Source organism: Trichomonas vaginalis, chromosome II (assembly GCF_026262505.1).
Source record: "Trichomonas vaginalis G3 chromosome II, whole genome shotgun sequence".
Classification (NCBI taxonomy): Eukaryota; Parabasalia; order Trichomonadida; family Trichomonadidae; genus Trichomonas; species Trichomonas vaginalis.
In genome coordinates, this window is record NC_067204.1 from 25,273,117 (window position 1) to 25,295,895 (window position 22,779).

The following is a 22,779-nucleotide window of genomic DNA, read 5'->3' on the forward strand; positions in this document are numbered from 1 at the left end:
TGTTGACATCAAATTGTCATAACTTTCAGTACATTATACTATAATGTTTCATCATATGAGTCAAAATGATACATAATACTCTTAGGAGACAGAACAGTTATGTTACACTTCCTTCTTCCTCAAACACTTCAAATTGCGCTAAGTATTCATAAGTTCATGGCTCAGGTTCTTGAAGAAATATTGATATTAATGCGAAACGAAAATGGCACTTTTTGGTTATTTGGGAGATGACATCTTTGAGCGAATCATTAGTAAATATGAGTCAAAGAGAAAATCTTAAACAAAAGTTTGTTGATGATGAAATCAGATCTGAAAAGAGAAAGCAGATGTTTGCTTTGTTGACTGCAATTAGAGAAGCAAAGCCAGATTGCTTATCAGACGAAACAGATGAAACAAGAAATAGATTAGAGAGACTAGAAAACTTAATAGAAAGCTTAGCAGATTAAATCAAAACCTCCTCAATATTATTTTTAAAATAATAGTGTTGTTACATGTCAGTTTCATATAACGTATCTTGGTTTTTTGTAAATAAAAATTACGGATGTATATTAGAAATAATATATCTTTAGATAAATTGTCAATTTTTCATTTTTATAAAAGATTTTTTAAAGACTTACTGCCATCTTTTCACATCCTATAGCTTTCATCATTATTTCATATGATGTGTTCTTATATCTTTAGCTTTTTAGTTAGAATTTCCAGATGAAAAAATTCAGCATAGATTTGAAACCTAATATAAAGAAAATATCATTTCAATTCCATGCACATATATGAATGATACATCATTGGATCGTCATTGAATGAATCAAACAGGAATCCATTAATTTTGATCTCTTTTCAGAAAATAGTAGAATAATTTAGGCAGAGAGGTTATATACATTAGTAATCGCCTATTTTCAAACAAAAATATTGAACTTTGAACATCGATATTTTTTTGAAAAGTGACGATATGGTCGACCTTTTCGATGGTGAAGACAAACCCATTCCTCTCATCACAGGCTAAGAAGACAAGAAAGGCCTTCTTCAACGCTACAAAGGATGACAAGCACCGCCAACTCTCCGCCAAGCTCAACAAGGAGCAGGCTGAAACACATGGTGTTAAGCAACTCCCAATCCGCAGAGATGATGAAGTTTCCATCAACTCCGGCAAGTTCGCTGGCCGTGAGGGCAAGGTTATCGCCGTCAAGCTCTCTGAGAACCGCATCGTTGTCGATTCATTCACACGCGAGAAGCTTAATGGTCAGACAGTCCATGTTTCCGTTCACCCATCTAACTGCCTTATCACAAAGCTCAAAATGGACAAGCAGCGTAAGGAACTCATCGAACGCCGCCGTGCTGGCCGCGAGAAAATCCTTGCTAAGCTTGGCCACAACAAGAAGTAAATCTGACTGATAAATTTATATTGATACTTTATAAAATTAATCTGAATATTTCTGTGAATAATAATTTTAACTCAAAAGCGCATTAAGAAAAGCTAAGATTCATTGTCCAAACACTGTAATTCTGTTTGACAAAGGTTAATCTGAATTCCTTATCGGCATATAATATCCAATGACAATAACTAAATATTTTAAAAATCTCATCTAATTAAACTATTATCTGAATGAAATCGATTCAAAAAATGATATATTGATGCAAATAAATCCCAAAAGATATCGATTCATAAAGACAATCATGCAATCTTTAAAAATGAATCCATTTCATAAAGAAAATCCAGCCGAAAAGTAATTGGACCTTACAATAGTAGTTTGATTGTGAAAATAAAAAAAATAATTTGAAAACAAGGTCATATTTACATGTAAAAACAATTAAATTAAAACAAAGTTACATCATATCAAAGTAGTTTTCGTTATCATCCGAATTATGACTAGAAAACCAGCTGAAAGTAGAAGGATTCGAGAAAATGTCGAAAAGTTGCTGTTCGCTTGTAGTTTTCTGATCTAATTCGATATTTGAAGTATTGTTCATATTGAAATCCATACTGGCTGTTGGTGGAGTAATATACTGTGTATTCTCGTTTTGTGGCTCTTCTTTAGGAGCTTGGTATCGTACAGTCCACTGGCGTAATTCAGCAGTGTTACCCCTCAAAATCGGGATGCCCTTTAAGAGCTCCTCGCATGTAGAGGATTTATATGTAACATTGGGATAGCCAATTGCCTTGAGGGAACCGTTAATCGAAGATTTGCACTTAAAGACTAAGCGCTTAAGAGCCGAAATATTTACAGCAATTCCTCCTTCGAATTGATAAACTCCGCAAACTAAGCAGCGTTTCCACTTGTCCACTTCGTCGTGGTTTTCAAATAAAGAGATAGCTTCCAAAATCTCTCTGAATTCATCAGCTCTTTTATTTTTCTTATTTTTATTGGAAGGAGCTGTAAGCGCAGCGCATATCCTGTCGTATGTTTGCTTGTCAGCCTCGTTGAGCAACTCCCAATGATTGGGACGATCAGGCTGTGTAGGAGCTTGGACCTGATAGCCAATCATAAGTAATTTGTCAGACCTGCCACTCTCAAAAATTTACCGCATCGATTTCGCTTTAGAAAATATATTGTTGAAATACATACATTATATTTCATTTCGTAAATTTCGTTTCTTTCGACAATTCCGGGAATGTAAAAAAGATCGCTATGATTGAAAGAATGATATAAATGACTATTTTCCTTTACTATTCGTTCTATCCGCATTCTAGGCAATATCTTCATTATAGACTTCCTAGTTTCAAACATCGGCAAATCATCAAATTGTCGATTCGTAAGTTTTTTGCCTAAAATCGAATACGGATAGAATCAGTTATATGATAATTAAATAATTCAACATTGCTATTTACGATTCATTAAAAATATAAATGACAGAAATTGAATCATGGTTTTTGATATATAACAATTCAAATTAATAAAAGAATACGTATTTTATAACATATTGTCTGCTCCTCTCTCTCCGATAAATCAATGGAGACGAAATTTTATATAACTCGTGAAAAAAATAGTTAATTATTCATTTTTTAAATGAATTAAATTACCACAAGACAATTTGTATCAATCAAACTTTTATTATAATTTTATGTTTTTTGAAGTGAAAAATATAATAAAATTATGAAAATCCATATGGAATACATTTTTCTAGTATTACAATATTCTGTTCATCTGGTTTTGTACCTTAATTCATAGCAGGTTATGCCCTTTTGATGAAATGGAAAATATGTATGTGTTTTCATATGATAATCTCATCTTCTAGAATTGCAGTAATGTGTGTGGTGTATAAAATGTATTTTAACGAGGTAAAATGCAAAATATTAGAATCGAATAAGTTTTATAAGCTTATTGATGGAAACCATATTGCCTTTGACTTTTCTATTGTAATTTTATCATTTCATATCTATAAAACTGCACTTTTTGAAATGACTCAAAAATTATTTCGGAATTTGGTAATTAATTGTATTACCATGATAAGATATGAGCGTAATAGCACATTATTTTCATATTTTCGCAAAATTTCTTATTTTGAGGGATGACTCAACCGTAATGAGCAAAAGTAATCAAGGCCTCTCAATCTCTTTACAATAATATTTTCAGAGTTGTAAAACACGATATTAAAAATAAACTAATTGGAATTTCATCTGCATCGGCATGAAGATGAATTGTCTTTACATTTTTATCATTACTGTCACTTTTTCAATTGATTTAATATAACTTGCAATTGGAACATGTGTTTATATCATCTAGGCGATCTTATGAATTTGCACTCAAAATTTGAATTGGATATTTTCAATTCAATTATTTTTATATATTTCATCAGATTGATCATCATGGACTTAACTATTTTAGATAATATCCATCCTGTCATTTTATCGCCACTTGATCCAAAGTCTCCTTTCTCAACGAAATACGAAACTTCGGACGAATATTCTTATGAATATTCTTTTAATTTTGATGATGATTATAAGTCATTACCATCAAAAACGCCCCTTGAATACGTCCCTAATACTATTTCTAGTATTAATAAGCATCAACAGCTGATCAGATGTCAATTTATTGGGTCATCTGATGAAATCAGAAATGATTTCAGAATAATAGTAATAGATTGGTGTATTAGAGTCTATTTCGAAATGAAGCTTAATATGGAAACGCTTACTTTAGGCATTTACATTTTTAATTCAATTCTTAGAAGGAAAGGAATCAAAAGATGTCATCTACAACTTTTTGCAGCGACTTCTCTTTGGATTGCATCAAAAATAGAAGAAACCAGCACACCCACTTTATCTGACTATATCACTGTGTGCAGTGACAGCTATTCTGCAAAGGAATTCTATGCTTGCGAAAAATATATACTTCGAGCAATGAATTACGATGTTGCTTTTGCGACACACGAATTTTATGTACAGCTTGCCTTGGGAACATTTTTTGCCTCCGAGAAATATCAAAAGGCTGTTGAAATAGTTTCTCTTGTCAGCCTTTTCCTCGATGATCTCACAGATCCTCAAAATATTGCTTCAGCTATTTTGAACGTTTCCTCGTCAATTACTCACGAAAGTGAATCGATATGGAAGTTATCATTCCATATTAATGAGCCTGCTGTCAATGATCTGATTAGGCAGCTCTCTGTGATCTTTAAAGCGCAATTGACTTATAAAAATGGCATTATACGTCAAAAAGTCAAAGCATACAACGAGAAGATGAGCTCGAATAATATTGCTTAATCATTTTATTGTTTTGTTTGTAATAAATATTTCATGTTATTATCTTTATAATTCTGGTCTGACCATTTAATTGTTAACTATCAATGATGATGTTCTTTGAGTTGTTTCAATAAATTAAGTGATTTTTAAAGAGATATCCTCAAATGAAAGATTCAACCTGTTCTTATTATTATGCAAAGGAAATTAGTGGATTAAGATAATATACTTGCACATTACATTATATTTATTATGGTTCCAAAGCATTTTAATAGAATTATCTTTTATCTTACGACTTTCATATTCATAACTCAAGATAAAGTTGTTCTCTCATATTTTGGTGATTGCACATATCAGTAAGCAAAATCATGATTTTTTGACATTTTTTTGTATGGGAATTCGAGAAAATCTTGAATTCCCATCAGATTTAGCAGAAAACATTGTTTCAAAATGCATTAAGATGTTACCAGAATCCAATAATGTTGTGTGTATGATTAATAGCGCTACAGTAAGATATAACGGAGAAGAATATGATCCTATTTATTGTTGTGTCACTCCATATTCAGTTTTTATATTTCGAACTATATTAGGTGTTACTTCACAACTTGTTCGAGTCGATTTAATTGAACTAACAGAATTTGTTTGCTCTGATAAATTAAAAGATGGATTTTTATTAAAATCTTCAGCTTCAAATCTTATTATAAAAGGCCCAAATCACATTAAGCTTTCTCAAATTATATACAGAAACTATCAAATGCTTATAACAAAGAATGATAACACTGTAAATACCCAAATTTCTGTGAGTGATAAGTCATTATTCCCTACCATTGTAGTCCCCATGCCAATTACGCAAATATTTCAATATGCTTACGCTACATATTGTGCAAAATTCGACGAAGAATACAATCATCTTGCAGCAACCGTTGTTTGGAAACTCCTAACATCAGGAGACTATTGTTTTGATTGCGCTAATGTTCCAGAAATGGAACATTACAAAGCATTTATACATGCAACTTCAATTTTACCTTGTTTTTCATTTTTTTCAAGTCAAAACAAAACTTTTATAAATCCATTACGTGCTCTAGCATCTTTTCTCATACATAGCGAAACAATTAAAGGCGTAGCTATTTCTACAGGTTCAGATGATGATGATTTAACAAAAATTGCAACGCTTTTGCAGAGATTTAACACAAAACAAATTGTTATGTGGAAAATTAGTGGTCATTATTACAAAGGTATGTCAAAATTCGTTGCTTCACTTGTAAATATGAAATCTCCAATCAGAATGATTGATTTATCAGACGTAAACATGTCAGAAAGGACATTAATATCTTTTTTCCAAGGTCTTGCTCGTAATCACAATCTGTTTAAACTACATTCTCTCAATGTAAAAGGTTCAAAATTCACAGGACGAGTTAAAAAATCTTTTGTTGATTGGCTGATGAAATTACACAAACAAAGAGAGTTTAATTTGAATGTTTTAGGATTATCAAATACAGGAAAATACGTAGGAAAAATCTGTAATGCATTATGCTCTACAGAACAGCCATTACTTCATTTGGATGTTTCTTTTAATGAAATGAGTGAATGGGCACAATCTCAATTATTACAATTAGTTTTGCGAAGTAAAACTTTGAGAAGTTTGAATGTTGGTGGCTGTAATTTAAGTGTTGCAAACTTAACTAATATAATAATGACATTGTCAACAGATAACAGACAAGACTTTTATAAGTTCTTCATGTCACAAATGAATCTTTCAGGAACAGAATTAAGTGGTGCAATTTCGAGTTTTTTGGAAGCGAATTCTGAAAGATGGAGTTTAATTAATTTGGATAATGCAAGATTTGATGAAGGTAGTGCGAGAATGGTCTTAAGTGTATTGACTAATCTTAATAACTTAACAAATATTTCTCTCAATGGTTGTTTCACTTCGAAACTCAAAGGAATTGGTGAAAAATTGTCAAGTTTATTGAAATTGAAATTTTTGAAAAGATTGACAATTTGTGGTGTTGAAAAAGGCAGATTAAAATGGGAATTATATCCTTTACTAAAGGATTTATCAGAGAATAGGACTCTTGAATACTTAGATATCTCTGATAACAAAATTGGAGAAGAAGGAATTAAAATTTTAGATAGGTCTTTAGTTCGAAATTTTTCATTGAAACAACTCGAAATTGATAAGAATTTAATATCCACTGTTGATTTGTTGCAAATGATATTAAGAAGATGGAAGTCTAGACCACATTCTTATTACATGACATTCCCTTATTCCGATGCAGAAGATATTATTAACAAAGAAAGTTTTTCAAGTAAAGAAAAAATGAAATTGAGAGTTAAAATGATTGAAATCGAGTTATATTCTCAATTGTCACAGAACAGACTTTTATCTGAAGAAAGACCAACGAACTGCCATTACAATGTTCCATTGCAAGCTGCTCAATATTTAGATCAAATGAATAAAATCATCGAAAATAGTGAAGAAATGAAAAACAAAACAGTTTTCGGCTGTTTTAATTATTCTCTTCATCTTCCATTTCCTTTCCAAAGCGAAACAAAGGAAGGACAACTAGACAACACAGAAACAATTGATATTGGAGATGCAAATGTTTTCGATACAGAAAATTTGACAAAAGTAACAAAATTTGATCCATTTCCTAATCTTGATAACGAAGATGCGAAGAAGGAACTTGTTCAGAATCCAGCAGATGAAATACCAGCATTTCCTCCAGCTAAAAAGTCTTCTTCATCAAGGAAATCATCTTCTGCGAAGAAATCAAATGCAAAACCTCCAGAAATCCAAAAAACTGAAGAAAAAACTGAAAAGAAAGAAGAGAAAAATGATCTCCAAAACATCATGAAGAACGATGATGATTTCGACACTGGAATAAGAACAAAAATATCTCCAATCGAAGAAGCAAAACTCAATGAAATCGATGATGATTCAGAATCAGAAGAAAAAATTAAAAAAGCTATAAAACCAGCACCAAAAATCAAGAAAATAATCATAACTGATTCGGAAGATGAACCACCAATGAAGAAGCCATCAAAAAGACCTAAAAAGGAACAAGAACCAGTAAAGAAAAAGAAACTTCAAGAAGAAGAAATTTTACCTAAAAAGAAGAAGCGAATTATTAATGATTCTGATTCAGATGATGAAGTAATTTTACCTAAGAAGAAGAAACAAGTTATCAAAGATTTAGATTCAGATGAAGAAGATATTTTACCTAAGAAGAAACGAATTATTAATGATTCAGATGAAGAAGTGATTTTACCTAAAAAGAAGAAGAGAATTCTTTTGGAAAGTGACTCAAATGATGAAGAAGAAATTCCAAGGAAAAGTAAAAAATCAACACCGAAAAAAGTTTCGAATTCAAATAGAAAAGTTATCAATATGGATTCATCAGATAGTGATGATATTTATGCTGAGAGATTCCAGCCCCGTCTCAATGCTTCAACTGGCGGAAGATCGACTTTGTTTGAAGATGATTCAAGTGATGAAATCGAGAATTTCAAACCTCCAAAAAGATACAAGAAAAAGGCAATTAATATGAATTCAGGCTCTGATTGGCAAGACAGTGACTCAGATTCGGGGCCATTACCAGTTCCAAAAAGAAGGCCTAATGTTAATCCAAAGTTTTAATAATTTTTATGTTATATTTTTTTACCATGTAAAACTTTTGTTTTTTAATTTATCCGATTTTTATTTCTTGTAAAGTCTAAAATATAAACGATCTCATCATCTCTTATTATCAATATTGATTGACAAACTCATGCTTGTATAAAATGCAAAGTTATGGAATTGCAAGAATTTATCTGCTCATCCCAAAAATTTTATTTGTATCGTTGATATTCATGGTATTTTTAATTCTTTTATATAAATGATTATTTGAGTTCTCTAAAATGATCTTTATATGTCCATAAAAAGATGGCAAGCAAAGGATTACATTTTTTAACCTTGCGAAGTTTTATTTTCATTTTATTTAGCAATAATTGGCATTAACCATAACAAGACAATGTATTATGTTTTGAACTCCAATTTTTTCTTTCAAATTTTTATTTTATCTTCACATAAAATATTAATTATCAAATTAATATTCTGTATCACCAGATGTATCATTTCTTTTTTCAAATTTTCTCTAATAAATCTATATCTCTCAAAAATTGAATCAAGTCGATCAACTATTCAAATTTTGATTTGTAAAATATCCAAAATGATTTTTTACGGATTGCTATTCCTGAAACGATTTCCTGATGAACGCATAAAGTTGGCGATGGCCACAAAAGTTAAAAACTCATTCCCAGAATGCCAAGGAAAGCTAGTTGAAAAGAAATCCGGATTTCAGGCACCCTCAATCAATTCTAGAGAAGTGAAAGCAGGAGAATTCTTTTGTATATATGGAGCAGCTATGGTAGCATCAAATTCAAATATCAGTGCCAGTTCTTATTTTACAAAAGTCTTCAGAGATAAAAGTCTTGTAATTTCGGAAAAAGTTATTCCTCATCCATTCATTTTAACAAATAAAATAGAAAAAGATGATATTGATACTGTTGTTTATGATATTGGTCATGTTTCAAAAATATATTGTGACAAGAATTCTGCGTCAAATTGTGATGTCCAATACACATTCATACCTCAACCTTTCAATATATCTACAATAATTTCAATAAATGGCCATTCAATCAAATTTAATGATGAACATACTGTAATTATTACTTCTGGCCAAAAATCTGTAATGAACAATGATGTCTATCTTAAAATTGAGCAAAATAAGAGCATTTCATACAAATCCCTTTCTTTTATAATTACGAATCCTGATATGAAAAAGCTTCAAACGAGTGGAATTTCAAATAATTTCAAATATAATGTTTATAGTGATACTAATACAGATTCCGCCCATGATATTCTTATTACACTTTCTTCTTCGGATAAATATTATCCACCGGCGACACCAATGCCAACACCATTCCAGACACCCTTTAATACACCATTTCAAACTCCATTTTCAACGCCACATGCTTCTCCAACACCATTACCAAGTCCATCAAGATCGCCGCCTCCTAGATATCCATTTCCAAAAATCCCTTCACCTACAGCATTGACAATTCCCCACGATAAGTTAATAAATGAGATTGATGATAATACAGATCTTTTTGATGCACCTGATTATTACAAAGAATTCTTTTTCGATTTTGATATTGATTTTCATAATGATATAACAATAGTTTCAAAACAAATTGATGGACAAAAAAGATCAACTAAGAGTTATTATCCAGATAATTTTACCCATAATTTAGATGCAGAAACAGTTATCTCTAAGCAAGTGATAGCGCCAAAAAGTGGAGATATAAAACCTACGCCATCAATACCAAGAAGTTCAAACACAGCTGTGATTGCACTCGGAACAGTTTTGGGAATTGTTTTAATTATTACTATCTTGTTGATTGTAGGTTTAGTTTTGATCATAATGATGATAAAACGATCTGCTAGATATAATAAAGAAGAAGGATCTGATTCAAGGCAATTTGGATCTTCTGAATCATTCGGGTTTGTTAAATAATTGTTTTAATTAAAATTTTATTTCGAGCTATATTTTAATATTCTTAAAATCATAAAGAATCACATGCATTTTAGATGTTATTATTGATGCATGAATTTTCAAAATCTTAAAAAATTAAAAATAATAATTAACAAAAATAATAATTATTTATTAGCATAAATATTAACAAAAATTATAAATAGTTTCTATAGTTTATTAATCGCATCCCTTTATGTTTCTAGTAATACAATAAAATTTTCGGACAAGATGCAAGCTCTGCATGTTGCAAATCCTTTAGATGAGAATATGTATCTAATACTGGATTCATTTATCGGATTTAATCTAAAATTGTCTATATCATTAACAAAAAATAACTTTTGTTGCCTGAAGAATCTAAATACAACAATTTTTTGAATTTTGCAAAAGGCAAAGGCGGCACCTTTAAAATTTATGACAGAATCTGGAATTATCACAATGTTTAAATATTGTAATCTGCAAAATCCAGAATAGCCAACCGTAGTAACGGTGCTTGGTATTGTATAACTTATTACATTTTTGGATGCGGGAAAATGAATAAGTACTTTTCGATCTTTCGAAAATAAAACCCCATCGATAGAGCAAAAGTATGGATTTTGCTCATAAACATCTATTTGTGCAAGTGTTAAGCATGAATCAAATGAGTTATAAGGATCATATAGCTTTTTTACGTTTTTTGGAAAATATAAATATTCAATCTTTGTTCCGGTAAAAGAATCATCATTAATTGTTGTGAGAGTTGATGGGAGAGTAACATTTCGGAGATTTGAAAATCGTACAAATAATCGTGAAGGAATAACCAAAAAATTTTCATCAATAGTAATATCAATATAACTAGTATAGTCAGTTACTTCACTCGGAATCGATACAGTTGTATCTCCTTTGAATTCAATTAATAAACTCTCTGAAATTTAGAGTACACGAGAGAAAAAAACTGATATAATAAAAGTGACAATTTTAAAAGGATTTCAGTGAGAGATTTGCCTATAAACAATGACAAAGAAATTCTGACATCTCATTATATTCATACTTTGAGCCTACCACCAAAGCGTTCTGTTGAAAATTATCTGCAATGATATCAACTCTATTAGCAATTTATGTTATCAATTATTGTTATTATCTACTTCAAAATGAAGAGCTAATATAGCCATACTTAAAAATATTGAGTGAATAATATTTGACATGATGACTGTGGCATGAATATATACCTATCTTGTATAGATTGCTTTCATGCGTCAAGAAACTATTCTTGAATTTTTTTTTATAATGTTAATTAATAAATCAGAAGCGTATAAAATTACATTTTTACATTGGAAAACTAGAAGAATTATATAACAAGATAATAATAATTAAGAAGAAGAAATATGATAATTATAATTTCGTTTTTCTTTTGCATAATCAAGTGGAGTTTTTCCATAATTGTCTTTGATCAAAAACATTGAAAAATTTCAAAGTATCTATTCATTGCTACTATAAGGTTAGTAATGACTGATCTATAATTATTTTGGTGATTGATCAGTTTTCTTTATTAATCTTCTCAGTCTATTTTGAAGACTAATTGCAACAGAAATTTCTGAAACAGTGTTTTGTTCTTTTTTCTTTTCTGCGGCATTTCTCATTTTCTCTTCGACTTTTAAGCATCCATTTTTCAGGATTTGCAGAACTTCTGATGACTTGAAATTTAAATCATCTGTTGCTTCAGATAATATTGTTTTCCCAGTAGTTCCTGGTGCTCTCATTGTTGGATCTGCTCCTTTATCAATAAGGAAAGAAATAAATTCTGGTTTACATAAACTCGGATTTGATATTGCTTCAGAAAGAACAGTTCTCCCTTGGTTATCCGTAGAATTAATATCAATGCCATGATTAACTAGAAAGTCTATTGCTTTCGTCGCTTTCTCTAATGGTTGTGCTGATAAAGCATAAAATGTTGGAAATTTTCCTTGGATATCAACTGTGTCGCAAACAACGCCTTTCTTAAGGAGTAAGTTCATCAGTCCTATATTACCTGTTTCCGCACAAATATGCATCAAAGAGGCTTGGTTTGGACCAACTAATTTCGCATCTGCTCCCCATTTAAGCAAAAGTTTGACAATTTCGGGTTTATCAAGTTGGATAGCAAACATTAATGGAAATTCTCCTGTTTCTTTTCTAAAATTGACATTACAACCGAATTTTAGAAGTAATTCAACTCCATTATCTAATCCAAGTCGAATTGCTTGGAAAATTGGAGATTGGACAACAGAATATTCTAAACTATAACCATAGCTTAAAAGAAGTTTAAGAATATCGATTTTTTCTTGCTTAATTGCGACAACAATTGGATTAAACTTATTTTTTGCATCTGACTCAGGATCCATGGCGCCAAGGTCTAAAATATACTTGACAAGCATGTAATTTCCTGTTTTTGTCGCTAAATATAATGGTGTTTTGCCAAATGCTGTTTCATTGACATTTACACCCATCGAAAATAAAAACTGAGCGCATTCTATGCTTTGCCCTAATATGGCGTAAATAAATGGAGATATTCCATCAGCCGATTTTACATTTAAATCGTCAGTAAAACGATAAAGTTCAAGAAGGCACTCAAGAGAATCATAATATGAAATAATATGCGATAATGTAAGATGTTTTGTTGGTAGTCCTTGAAACGGAGCTAAATTAGTTTCGAAATTGTTGAGAGAGTAAATTGCTTCTTGATTCATCAAGCCATCACCAGATGGGATGTAGTCCTTTATGTATCTTTTTAATTTAATGCTATTATTTTGAACAATTGTATTAAAAAGATCTCTATTCATTTGACAACATGTAAAAATGAACAATTGATCTTGAAACAAAACTTAAAAAGTACATTGAAATGATATTTCTATTTAGAAAAAACAAAAAACAAACAAATTAATTATCAAAATATTTTCTTTGATTGAATAGAGGTTTTTTGGCTCGCGAAGGTGGAGCTCCACCTCCATATTGATTTGTAATAACTTTCCAATCAGATCCAAGATCGTTTGGACTCCATTTTTTACCCCAGCCTTCAACTTCAATTTCTGGTTCACCTTGGATGTCCAATATGTTTTCTGATACTGGCTGTGCAGAAGGTAAGTATCCCTCTGGATATCCTGTTGGATAAATATTTTGATTTTGAAATGGAGGTGGCTGATTTGCAGTTTGGCTTGCATTTCCTGTATCATCTGGAGGAAGCATTCCTGGTCTGTTATAATTACTGTTTTCATGGGAAATATTTGATGATAGATCATTTTTATTGGAATTTGGATTTTGTGATGTATTAAATCCATGATCTAAGTCACTGTTTTCAGCATTTTCTTTCTTTTTATAGCCACCTGAAGTATCTTCATTTGTTTTTGGCTTTTCTGAAGATTTTTGTGAGGAAAAAGATGTATTACGATTTTTTGTAGTGTTCTGTTCGGATTTTTCTGAATTTTGTGAAGATTTGTTTCCCCATCCTTTTAAATCTTCATCAGAATCGGATTGTTGATAGTTCCATGGACTTTTGCTTGTTCCATTGGATGATGTATTTTGATTTTGATTAGTTGTTTTATTTCTTTTGGCTTTTTGATATCCGCCTGAAGTATCTATTATTTTTTGTGGGCCATTTTGCTTCTTTGTTTGGAACTTAGTATTAGCAGATGCCCATACTGCATCGTCATCGCTTGAATCATCATCTACCCATAAATTTCTAGACATTTTGTCACTTTTTATATCAATTTTTTTAGACCCAGAACTTTCTTTGATTTTTTTCAGAAACCAGGCTCAAACTAAGCGTTTCTCGATATCTTAAAAGGATTATGATGTGTGAGGTTGTGTATTGGCATAATAACTTATATATAATACTTTTCAAGTAAAGATTCCCAGAAAAATAAAGGAAGCAAATAAATTTTTATTGGCGCAACGCGCCACTAATTGCCTAAATAGGATTTTAAAGTTTCATTTTTTTATTAATGGATGATGATTACAAAACAGATCTTGTAGGAAACTATAGAGAAAATGAAGCAAATAGCCAAAATGAGGAAATGGATGTATTTTCTTTCAATGATCTTAATTTTAAATGTATTTTTTCGAAAAATGTCAACGATCGGATAGGCATATTAAGAGATATAATTTCATGTTTCGAATCAGGAGCCAAATGCTATCAATTACCTAAAACAGTCATAGGAGCAATTTTCGATTCAATTAAAAACCAAGAATCTCTCGAATTATCAATGCTTTCACTTGAAATACTAAATATATGCCTTTCTCAAGATGAAAAACAAATCAATCTTTACTTCACACCAAAGATTTGTGAAGATTTACATGAAATCATTCATAATTCTAATGATTTAGACCAAATTTGTTTATGTTTCTTATGTGTTTCTTCAATAGCAAAAGGTTTTGAGATGGTAAAAGATCAATTGGAATATGAATTTTTTATTTCCATAGTTTCACGAGGTTTTGAAATTGCTTCCTCTTCAGATGTACCAGATAATAAAAGAAATACTATATTGGCCCATTGTTTGCAAATAATCCCAGTACTTTCGGAAATTTCAATTCCAAATGAAAAATTTGTTGAATATATTAACAGTATCATACCATATTTAAAGGATTGTCTTCAAGTAGAAACCCTTAGTTCTGATACAATTGTTTTAATTTCAACATTTATTGAGAAAAAATTTGAATTAGTTTCAGATATCTTTAACAACCAAGATTTTCTTACAGATATCTTTGATTTGATCGAAGATGATCCAAAGATCAATGTGAACATCATGAAATTAGTTCATAATCTTGTTTTACATAATATTTACATTTCTCCTTTTGTAATTAGTTCTTCATTCTTCTCAAGCTTCACTGTATATGACCAATCGAATACTGAAGAGTATTTACAAGAAGTTTACAATGTTTTAGGCTGTCTTGTTGATTCTTTCAACAAAATTAAAGATGATTTCGAAGATCAAGAGTTAATTACGTTAGCTGTTAATAATATAGTTGACAGCTGGCCAAACATTGTTAGTTCTACCTTGGAATTGCTTGATAATTCATTTTCAGAGATGAAAACGAAAATTTCTAAATTTATTTGTGGTTTATTACAAATTGGAGGACAAATAAGTGCAATAACATTATGTGGTAATAATGAATTGATTGATAAACTTGTAGATGCTGCAGAAGGATCAGATAAAGAAACTGCTTTATTAGTTATTAAACAACTCATAAATTTAGTTAGTTTCAAGACAGAAACATTCACCGGACAGTCATTTCAGAAGAGTAACTTCTTCCAACCAGTTTTTCTCAGTGAAGAATTTCAGAGTAAAATTGATGACTTGGAGGAACAGTTTGAAGATGACGAAAAGTTTTGTGCTGCTGTTGATGTACTAAGAAACGCTGTTATTGAGCTAAGTGAGAATCCAGATGAACCAATTAACCAAATTGGACTTCCTGAAATTCAAATTGATATATAATACATTTTTTGTTTAGATGCAATCATATTATTATTTTTCTTCAATTTCTCTTAGTTTATTTGACATCAAAACTTTACCTCACAATTTTCTAAGATCAAAAGTTATAATAATAACTATATAGTGCCTTATACGGCTGTTAAACTTTTTTACTGTTAAAATAAATATATCCAGCAATTGGAAAGAGCATCCTTAAAAGTGAACTCATTAAAATGCTTTAAAATAGTCTGCAGGAGTTTCTGTGCAAAGAGAAAGGTTTTAAATATTTGTAAGTATCTTTTTAAAACCTTCTCGAAATTAATGAAATAATATTAAAAATAATAAAATTTTTATTAATTAAAATGAATACAGTAAATAGAATTAATAAGAACTTACTTCTTGTTCTTGTTGGTGTTGTTATCGCTGATAGCGTTGTAGATTTCCATTGATGCAGCCTTAAGAGCATCATACTTCTCTTCGATCTTCTTTTCATCGTTTCCAGCGATTGCATCCTTGAGATCCTTGACAGAATCTCTGATTCTCTTCAACAAGTCAGCTGGCAACTTCTTTTCGTTTTCAGAAATTGTCTTCTCGATCTCGTTGATGTACTGTTTCATAGCGTACTTCTTCTCGAGAATCTCACGCTTCTTCTTGTCTTCAGCTGCGTGTTTCTCAGCGTCTTGGACCATCTTAGCGATTTCATCCTGAGAAAGGCCACCGTGTTGCTGGATTGTCATCTGTTGTTCCTTGTTTGTCTGTTTATCCTTGGCGGAAACGTGAACAATTGAGTTTGCATCGATATCGAATGTGACTTCGATCTTTGGAACACCGCGTGGTGCTGGAGGAATTCCTACTAATGTGAATTCACCGAGAAGTTTGTTTCCTTCTACGAGATCTCTTTCTCCCTGGAAAACTCTGATGTTTACGTGTGTCTGGCCATCAGCAGCTGTTGTGAACTCCTGGGACTTCTTTGTTGGGACAACAGTGTTACGTGGGATCAATCTGGAGAAAACTCCACCCATTGTTTCGATACCAAGAGAAAGTGGAGTGACATCAAGAAGAACAATGTCCTTGTGATCACCGCGCATGACGGAGCCTTGGATGGAGGCACCAATAGCGACAACTTCATCGGGATTAACACCACGGAATGGATCCTTTCCGAAGAATTCTTTGACGGAATCGATGACCTTTGGCATTCTTGTCATACCACCGACAAGGATGACTTCATTGATCTGCTGTGGTGTAAGGCCGGCATCTTTGAGGCAGTTCTTGCATGGATTGATTGTACGAGCGATGAGATGCTGTGTAATCTTTTCGAATGTAGCACGAGTGATTGGCATCTGAAGGTGCTTTGGTCCAGCGCCTGTAGCTGTAATGTAAGGAAGGTTGATTTCTGTTGTCATCATAGAAGATAACTCGCATTTGGCCTTTTCGACGGCTTCACGGATTCTCTGAAGGGCAAGTGGATCCTTAGCAAGGTCAATTTGGTTCTTGGCCTGGAAATCTTGGATGACGTACTTCATAAGAGCGGCATCGAAATCTTCACCACCGAGGAATGTATCACCGTTTGTAGCTTTGACCTCAAAAACGCCATCCTTGGAGATTTCAAGAATGGAAAAATCGAATGTGCCACCACCAAGATCGAAAACAGCGACTGTTTGGCCTTGTTTACGTTCTGTGCCGTAAGCGAGGGCAGCAGCTGTTGGTTCGTTGAGTGTTCTCATAACATTGAGGCCTGCGATCTTGCCTGCGTCCTTTGTGGCCTGGCGCTGTGAATCGTTGAAGTAAGCTGGAACAGTAATGACTGCATCCTTAACAGAAGTGCCCAAATAGGCCTCGGCTGTTTCCTTCATCTTCATGAGAACGAAGGCACCGATCTGGGATGGTGAATACTCGTTTCCTTTCTCATCTTTGACCCAAGCATCTCCGCTCTTGGCTTTAACGATCTGGTAAGGAACCATTTCGCGGCATTTCTTAGTCATTTCATCATCAAATGAACAACCAATCAAACGCTTTGTAGCAAAGAAAGTTGACTTTGAATTTGTAATTGCCTGACGCTTGGCCTGCTCACCAACGAGTCTCTCGCCTGTGTTGGTGAAAGCAACAATTGATGGTGTTGTTCTAACACCTTCAGCGTTCTGAATAACCTTTGGTGTGCCACCTTCAACAACTGAAACACAAGAGTTTGTTGTACCAAGGTCGATACCAATAATTGGTGTCATACCAGCGGCAAAGCCACGGCTGAATAAGGATGATGTACTCCTGGCAACACTACTTAACATTTAAGTGGTCGTGTAAACTTCTCACTTTCGATCGGTACTATCGGCCTTCAAAATTTTGATTGATTCTCTCAAATATTTGAATGACCTTCTCAATTTTATGAAAAATATTATCTGATCGAATAGGTTTATAGTTAGCGGGATGTATATTGTGAATTTTCGTCGAGAATAAGATATTCACTAGGAACAAGGCATGATTATCACAAATGCGAAAAACAACTTTTGGAAAATTTTCCCAAAATGGTGTTGCTTGTTAAAAAATGAAAACAGAATAGGATTTTGCATAAGAATGTGTATTTAACATTCGAATTTATGACAAAATTTTGAGCAATCGGTTCAGCTACGAAAATTTGAAGGGGTAATTATTTGGAGTTATTGATAGTTTGTAAGTATTATACTAATGTATAACGAGTTTGATCATTTATGTCTTATATTTCTCTGTTTTGAAAATAAAAGATTGAAATTAAGGGTTCTGCATGTGAGAGCATTGAAGTATAAGCTGAAAAATAGCTTCAAAGCTTCTGCATTGTGGTATATAAATCGAATTCAATATAAAAGCATTACATAATATATTAAAAGCTTATTATAGGTCCTTCTATATGAATATTTCAGTATAAATCTGTGCATCTACGAATAATATGTTGATGTGTGTACATAGGGTTTATGAATATGAAACAAATTAAAAATGAACGGTATATCGGGAGATTCATACTGACAAAGTGCAACATTACACGGTTTCATGTCACTATGTGTCATTTTTGGAGATATTGCCTGCGCATGGTTCCAGGAATGGCACATTGTTTCGCAATCTTATACTGAAAACGTGAAAAAAGCGAACAATTGTCTTACTATTTTGTCTTTCATCTACAGTGTCATATGATACGATTCAATTTGTTTCCATTTAAAAATATGGAAGACCCATCGAATGATAATCATTTAGAAGAAAATAATGAAATCAATAAAGAATCACAAGATGGGGCAAGTAATAGAAATGATTATAGTTTCTTCGATAATCTTGTGCCATTTTCGCCAATTGAAATGGCTTCACAAATTGATTACTTAATTTCAATATTTCAAGATACATTAGATGAAAAACCAGTTACAGTTATTGGTATATTAGCAAGTATTAGTAGAGTAATTAGAATACATTGCAATAATCTACAATTATTTGAATTTTTGAAGTCACAAACCAAATTTGCCAATATTCTATACGAATATTTTGTTTTATTCAATGATCAAGATGTATTAGTAGAGGTTTCACGTATTTATAACTATATTTCAAATTCAAATGATTTAGATCTTCTTCAGGCATATTTCCAAAAGAATGCAATAGATTTATTGATCAAAAGAATTATAGAACCAGATGATACCTTTTTATTATCCACTTCACTTATGCAAATTCCGGATAATACTCTCAAAGAAAAAGCAAAATATGATATAGTAATGGGTTTATTAGCAACATTATCGAATCTAGCTACTTCATGTATGTATGAAATAGAAAAAATGCAATACGCCATCGAAATAATGCTACAATATTCTTTACATTCACCAAAGATCATTAAACCATATGTTTGTCAAACTTTATTTGGTTTATGTCAATATTTCTATCTTTACGATAAAGAACATGAAACTTTTCATGAGGAACTTTATCATCAACTCCAGGAGCATTTACAGAGCTTAATGAACTCTGATGACATTCAGATTATTTCTATAGCATGCAATCTTTATCTTCTTTTGATAAATGCGTTAAAATCTACGTCAATTGATGATCATATGCAAGAATTTATCGGATTGATGGGTGAATGCATAGAACGACTTCCAGATCCAAATCCATTGTATTATAACAGTGTTTGGAAAGATTTTGTTCAAAATTTCCTTGAATTATTATTAGTATTTAATCAATTACAAGATGGACCATTCTTTGTAGGGAGAATTCTTAACTGGGATCTTCTATGGTCCAAGTTCCATGGATGGAGTGACGATTGTGATGTAATTTTCTTAGAAAAAATGGCAAATCTTTTTTCAGCTGATAAAAGTCCGCTGCAGATAGAAAATGTATTTAGTAAGTTATTACCTTTATATGATCAAGTCAATACTGGTTCAAAAATACAAATTATGAAGATAATTTTTTCATCTTTTTCAGAATTGGATAATGAACAGAAAGAAATGCTCCTAGATAAGGAATTTCTAATGAGCATTGAAATTATATCAACTTCAAATGCTGATGCTGCTCTTTATTACTTAAATATCTTTAATTTGCTTCTTGACTACGTAATGCAGAGTGAAGAACTCAAAATAAAATATGGAGAACAGTTTTCTGACTTGTCAACCATAGAAGATATTTCAGAAATGGCAGAAACAGATCAAAAATTTGAGCAACATGCAATTCTTTGCGAAGAGATTCTATCAAAGGCTGGGGTTGATGATGACTAATCATATATAATAAACTGTTTATATTATTAATTATATTTTCCTATTTACACATAAAATTACGTTTTCCAATTCAATAATTGCTATGTTTAAGTCAACCAATGTTTATTATGAAGCTTGCTTGATTATGAATGATGGAATTTGTTACACATTACGGAAATGAATTCAATTCGAAAAATATATACTACTTTTAGTGATCTAAGTAGTCTTCAATTTATAATGGTCCATATTGGATAGTAATTATATTAATGGTTTAACCTCAAATGCATTTATAAAAAATTATAAAAGATTGATAAAAATTAATAAACAAAACAACAAAGCATTTAATATAAAGACAAATCTAAGCAAGAAAATCTGATATATTGAATCAATATATCTAAACAATAATATAATAATGGTAGAAGCAAATCTACTTGTAATAAAGAATATTTTTGGAAGTAAGCAACTCAAAATACTGGTTCTGGTGTATTGGAAATAAGTTGATTATGTGTTCTGTTTGAATGATGTCTCCGAGTTCTTCCAACAACAAATATGAAGCCTAATGCAATCAGTATTAGAGAAGCTTGTAGTAAGAATATTGTTCCCGTTGTCAAAAAATTATTTCGCAAATTTGACATCAATGTAGGATAACATGCATTCGCATATGGTAATGTACATTTATCTTTAATAAATTCGTATGATTTGAAGAAGCCGCAGCATTGGAAAAACTCCTGAATAGCAATTATTTCTTTTTGGTTTAATAATTGGAGCCAAGACTCCCATTTTGAGGATATTATAGCTTCTGGGTATAGTTTAAAAGATAAACCATAGTAATATTGAACCATTGCAGATGCAAAAATAATTGCAGCTGTTACTGTAATCTGTATTTTGCCTAATGTAAGCTTTGTTAGTACAAGAGAAATTATTGAAAGGAGTATTAAGCCGATAGAATACGTTTCCGCATTTATGAAATCTTGTAATAAAAATGTAAGATTTGCCTTATCAAGCCATTGCTTAGTTGTTAATAATGACCATACTGCTGATAGTAATGATAAAATTAGACAAACTAAAGCAATGAATAAGAAATTCATGAAACACAAAAAAATGTCAAAAATTAACTTAATTTTCCTTTTATACATATTCATTACATTGTATTATGTTAATGCAAAGTAATGTGTTTACATCTTCAATGAGTAAAGTTCTTCCAGTCCTTCCATTATTTAAAAGAACTCAGAAGAAATATGCCAAATGATTGTGTGAATCTATCTACTCGAAAGCGTATATGCTTAAAGACATACGCTGTCAGCAATGACTACTTTTTCATGCATTTATTTATTGAGTTACTAGAGCTATTTCAGGCTTTTTGAGAGCGTTCCTACTAGATCCATCGTATGTTGAGTTTGAGAAAGGCATACATTGTTTGATTTTGATACTTTTCCCACAATCAATATCGAAGATCTTCAACAGCCAAAAAAAGAAAGAGGAGTAAAGAAGAAAATGCAGAAAAATAGAGAACAGAAAAGAAGAAAAGGAGAGAAAAGAATATCAAATTGAATATGATACGTTCTTAATATTGCCGAGGGAGAGGAGCCGTGGATGGGCGATTTCTGACTCCATTCTACCGCACAGAAATATAATATTTCTCGTCAAAAAAAAGTAGGCAAAAAATTGCTTTTAAAATTTTGTTAATATCATTTTTGAATGAAGAAGAGCAAAGTAATGGTGAAGAGGATAATGGTACGTGTTACATGGGATTATCAAAGCCAAAATGAAATTTATTATGAATGTAACCCCAAAGGGATAATTATTCTAAAGAAAAAATGCCCTCGAAATTATGACCGAATCACAGCAGATCTGAAAAGATATAGCAAACCTTTCAATGAAGCAGTGGATCATCCTATTCCAATTCTTCAAATAAATAGTGAATTCAATTCGTCTCAAAAAATTGATCAACAATTTGTAAATAAAATCCAAGACATTGAGATAATATCAGATGAAGAACAATTTAATAACTTTGAAGACGATAATGAAACTAATGATTCAATTTTCAGTACTTTTGACCCAAACATTTAGCTTTCTTCTTGATTCATTTTTACTTGTTCTATTGTATCCATTTCCTAAAAATCAATTAATACAAATCACCACATATCAAGATTTAATTGGTAAATGAAATAAAAATTGTTTTCATATATTTTCAAATCTCAATTCTCTTAATGGTGCAATTACTACAATCTGACATGCTCTTTAAAAATCAATATATCTATATTTTAACAGCAGAAATATATAACAGACATATTAGGCACTATTTAATGATTAATAGTTACTTTCTCCTGACAAAACATAATAGCTTTTGACCTTAGAATATTGGGATAGAAAGCTTGTGTGTCAAAAAAATTGAGAAAATGTCAGAAAGTGGTAAGTGC

At 31.5% G+C, this 22,779-nt stretch overlaps 12 protein-coding genes across 12 annotated transcripts, besides 1 other annotated feature; 7 read left to right on the forward strand and 5 right to left on the reverse strand.

The window, feature by feature from the left end:
• Window positions 1–221: 221 nt before the first annotated feature.
• On the forward strand, window positions 222–549 carry TVAGG3_0607050 (uncharacterized protein; the record flags this gene model as incomplete). The annotated part of the gene is made up of 1 exon (XM_001582633.1): window positions 228–446. One exon carries the CDS (start codon window positions 228–230, stop codon window positions 444–446), a length of 219 nt encoding a protein of 72 aa, XP_001582683.1.
• A 402-nt stretch (window positions 550–951) lies between these two features.
• Window positions 952–1,438, forward strand: TVAGG3_0607060 (regulation of translation involved in cellular response to UV; the record flags this gene model as incomplete). Its single annotated transcript, XM_001582632.2, has 1 exon — window positions 966–1,382. The coding sequence occupies one exon, from the start codon at window positions 966–968 to the stop codon at window positions 1,380–1,382; it is 417 nt and encodes a 138-aa protein (XP_001582682.1).
• A 339-nt stretch (window positions 1,439–1,777) lies between these two features.
• Window positions 1,778–2,608, reverse strand: TVAGG3_0607070 (transcription-initiator DNA-binding domain ibd family; the record flags this gene model as incomplete). Its single annotated transcript, XM_001582631.1, has 1 exon — window positions 1,825–2,484. One exon carries the CDS (start codon window positions 2,482–2,484, stop codon window positions 1,825–1,827), a length of 660 nt encoding a protein of 219 aa, XP_001582681.1.
• Window positions 2,609–3,805: 1,197 nt separating this feature from the next.
• On the forward strand, window positions 3,806–4,715 carry TVAGG3_0607080 (cell division; the record flags this gene model as incomplete). The annotated part of the gene is made up of 1 exon (XM_001582630.1): window positions 3,806–4,696. One exon carries the CDS (start codon window positions 3,806–3,808, stop codon window positions 4,694–4,696), a length of 891 nt encoding a protein of 296 aa, XP_001582680.1.
• A 348-nt stretch (window positions 4,716–5,063) lies between these two features.
• TVAGG3_0607090 (uncharacterized protein) lies at window positions 5,064–8,312 on the forward strand (the record flags this gene model as incomplete). The annotated part of the gene is made up of 1 exon (XM_001582629.1): window positions 5,064–8,312. One exon carries the CDS (start codon window positions 5,064–5,066, stop codon window positions 8,310–8,312), a length of 3,249 nt encoding a protein of 1,082 aa, XP_001582679.1.
• A 559-nt stretch (window positions 8,313–8,871) lies between these two features.
• On the forward strand, window positions 8,872–10,346 carry TVAGG3_0607100 (uncharacterized protein; the record flags this gene model as incomplete). Its single annotated transcript, XM_001582628.2, has 1 exon — window positions 8,944–10,230. The coding sequence occupies one exon, from the start codon at window positions 8,944–8,946 to the stop codon at window positions 10,228–10,230; it is 1,287 nt and encodes a 428-aa protein (XP_001582678.1).
• A 1,083-nt stretch (window positions 10,347–11,429) lies between these two features.
• On the reverse strand, window positions 11,430–13,043 carry TVAGG3_0607110 (spectrin binding; the record flags this gene model as incomplete). The annotated part of the gene is made up of 1 exon (XM_001582627.1): window positions 11,745–13,043. One exon carries the CDS (start codon window positions 13,041–13,043, stop codon window positions 11,745–11,747), a length of 1,299 nt encoding a protein of 432 aa, XP_001582677.1.
• A 70-nt stretch (window positions 13,044–13,113) lies between these two features.
• TVAGG3_0607120 (uncharacterized protein) lies at window positions 13,114–13,947 on the reverse strand (the record flags this gene model as incomplete). The annotated part of the gene is made up of 1 exon (XM_001582626.1): window positions 13,141–13,947. The coding sequence occupies one exon, from the start codon at window positions 13,945–13,947 to the stop codon at window positions 13,141–13,143; it is 807 nt and encodes a 268-aa protein (XP_001582676.1).
• A 220-nt stretch (window positions 13,948–14,167) lies between these two features.
• TVAGG3_0607130 (armadillo (ARM) repeat-containing protein family) lies at window positions 14,168–15,692 on the forward strand (the record flags this gene model as incomplete). The annotated part of the gene is made up of 1 exon (XM_001582625.1): window positions 14,202–15,692. One exon carries the CDS (start codon window positions 14,202–14,204, stop codon window positions 15,690–15,692), a length of 1,491 nt encoding a protein of 496 aa, XP_001582675.1.
• Window positions 15,693–16,009: 317 nt separating this feature from the next.
• Window positions 16,010–17,993, reverse strand: TVAGG3_0607140 (mitochondrial-type HSP70; the record flags this gene model as incomplete). The annotated part of the gene is made up of 1 exon (XM_001582624.2): window positions 16,061–17,950. One exon carries the CDS (start codon window positions 17,948–17,950, stop codon window positions 16,061–16,063), a length of 1,890 nt encoding a protein of 629 aa, XP_001582674.1.
• Window positions 17,994–18,269: 276 nt separating this feature from the next.
• TVAGG3_0607150 (armadillo (ARM) repeat-containing protein family) lies at window positions 18,270–20,477 on the forward strand (the record flags this gene model as incomplete). The annotated part of the gene is made up of 1 exon (XM_001582623.1): window positions 18,857–20,380. The coding sequence occupies one exon, from the start codon at window positions 18,857–18,859 to the stop codon at window positions 20,378–20,380; it is 1,524 nt and encodes a 507-aa protein (XP_001582673.1).
• A 247-nt stretch (window positions 20,478–20,724) lies between these two features.
• On the reverse strand, window positions 20,725–21,447 carry TVAGG3_0607160 (uncharacterized protein; the record flags this gene model as incomplete). Its single annotated transcript, XM_001582622.1, has 1 exon — window positions 20,824–21,447. One exon carries the CDS (start codon window positions 21,445–21,447, stop codon window positions 20,824–20,826), a length of 624 nt encoding a protein of 207 aa, XP_001582672.1.
• Window positions 21,448–22,754: 1,307 nt separating this feature from the next.
• Window positions 22,755–22,779: part of a mobile genetic element that runs on past the window's edge.